Source organism: Orycteropus afer, unplaced genomic scaffold, assembly GCF_000298275.1.
Source record: "Orycteropus afer afer isolate SDZICR_OR568_19922 unplaced genomic scaffold, OryAfe1.0 scaffold00045, whole genome shotgun sequence".
Lineage (NCBI taxonomy): Eukaryota > Metazoa > Chordata > Mammalia > Tubulidentata > Orycteropodidae > Orycteropus > Orycteropus afer.
The window spans coordinates 15684804-15686466 of record NW_006921632.1 but is presented as its reverse complement, the minus strand read 5'-3'; the positions used below and the strand labels follow the sequence as shown (position 1 = coordinate 15686466).

General features: G+C 37.6%; 1 protein-coding gene across 1 annotated transcript in view; it reads left to right on the top strand.

Moving 5' to 3' along the window:
- Nucleotides 1-1663, top strand: part of CNTN1 (contactin 1) — a 190662-nt gene that overhangs the window by 22331 nt on the left and 166668 nt on the right. Inside the window, exon 5 of the mRNA XM_007937988.2 lies at nt 664-870. Within this exon, the coding sequence (XP_007936179.2) occupies nt 664-870 (207 nt within the window). The remainder of the gene's footprint in view (nt 1-663; nt 871-1663) is intronic.

Sequence of the window (1663 nt, the reverse complement as noted above, 5' to 3'; positions counted from 1 at the left end):
AAAGAGGGGGAGGCCTTCAACGAGATGGATTGACACGGTGGCTGTGATGATGGGTTCAAGTATAGCAGGGATCATGGAGCTGGTGCAGGATCGGGCAGTGTTTCATTCTGCTGTGCAAGGGGTCACTATGAGTCAGAAACGACTTGATGGAACCTAACAACCACAACAACCATATTTTCAAAAGTAGATTCCCAGTTTCCTTTCTAGTCTTCTTAGTCTGGAAGCTGAATTCTGTCCACCATGGGTAACCCTGTTGGTATTTGACATACCAGTGTTATAGCTTCCAGTATCACAGCCACAAGCAAGCCATCACAGTTCAACAAACTGACAAATGAATGGTGGTAATTCAAATTAAGGACCAATAAATTCTAAACAAGTTATTTAACCTTTCTAAATCTTATTTTGTCATCAATGAAAGGTCAGTAGTAATATTAATAGCCCAAAATATAATAGATATAGATACACAGATGTAATTGCTTCAAAAAGTGCTTAAATACACTCAAAATATGGTAATTATAAGAAACTTTGTACTAAATTTGTCTTGACCTAGTTCCAACATTTCCTCTCCAATAGTTTAGATTAGATTATGTGATAGATTTTTACCAGAAAATAAAGCCTTTCCTTTTGGAGAAGAGTTATTTAGAAGACAATATTTTCTTCTAGATGATCTTAGCTATCGCTGGCTTCTAAATGAATTTCCTGTATTTATCACAATGGATAAACGGAGATTTGTGTCACAGACCAATGGCAATCTCTACATTGCAAATGTGGAGGCATCTGACAAAGGCAATTATTCATGTTTTGTATCCAGTCCTTCTATTACAAAGAGTGTGTTCAGCAAGTTTATACCACTCATTCCACTACCTGAACGTAAGTATTTTATTTGGTACTCTGTACATTTGCAAAGTTGTCTCTATATGGTACATTTATTACAACAAGAATAGCCAATGGGTGAGATTAATCTGCTGTTCAGCAGGTAAAACAGAGGTATGTACATTAGTGTGGTCAAAAGCTTGGTCCTTAGCTTTTCAGTTAGAAAAGATCCGTTTAATAAAATTGCTCTAAGATACTCAAGTTCACGGTAGATGTCTCTAGCTCAGAAAAATGTACTGATTCATTAGCCAACTGCTAGTATAATGTTTACGGTGGGAATGACTGGAATTGGCTTTTTGTTTCATGGTCATTCCTACTTAGCAAGCTTATGAAGGAGAACAAACGATTAAGTCAAAATAAACCCTAATAATTGCAGAATGTGGGGGGGAAGGCAGTTTGATTATTTTGACATTTTAAAGGGACTAATTACATGGAAAGGAGCCTGGGTAGCACTTGGGTATTAACCAAATGTTCGTCACTTCAAACCTACCAGCTTCTCCCAGGAGAAAGATGGGGCATTCTGTTTCTGTAAAGATTCCAGCCTTGGAAACCCTATGGAGCAATTCTACTTGGTCCTACAGGGTTGCTATGAGTTAGAATTGACTCCATGCCAAGCGTATTTACATGAAGCAAATAAATCAATAAACAACTTTTGCTACATAGGATGCTGCTACTGTGCCACCATGTTAGGTAACTACTGACATCCTGATTAGCCTTTGTTCAGGTTCCAGTTGAACTAGCTCCCATTTCTTAATGCATCTCCTCCCAAGAAAATTAGGTCACTATATAT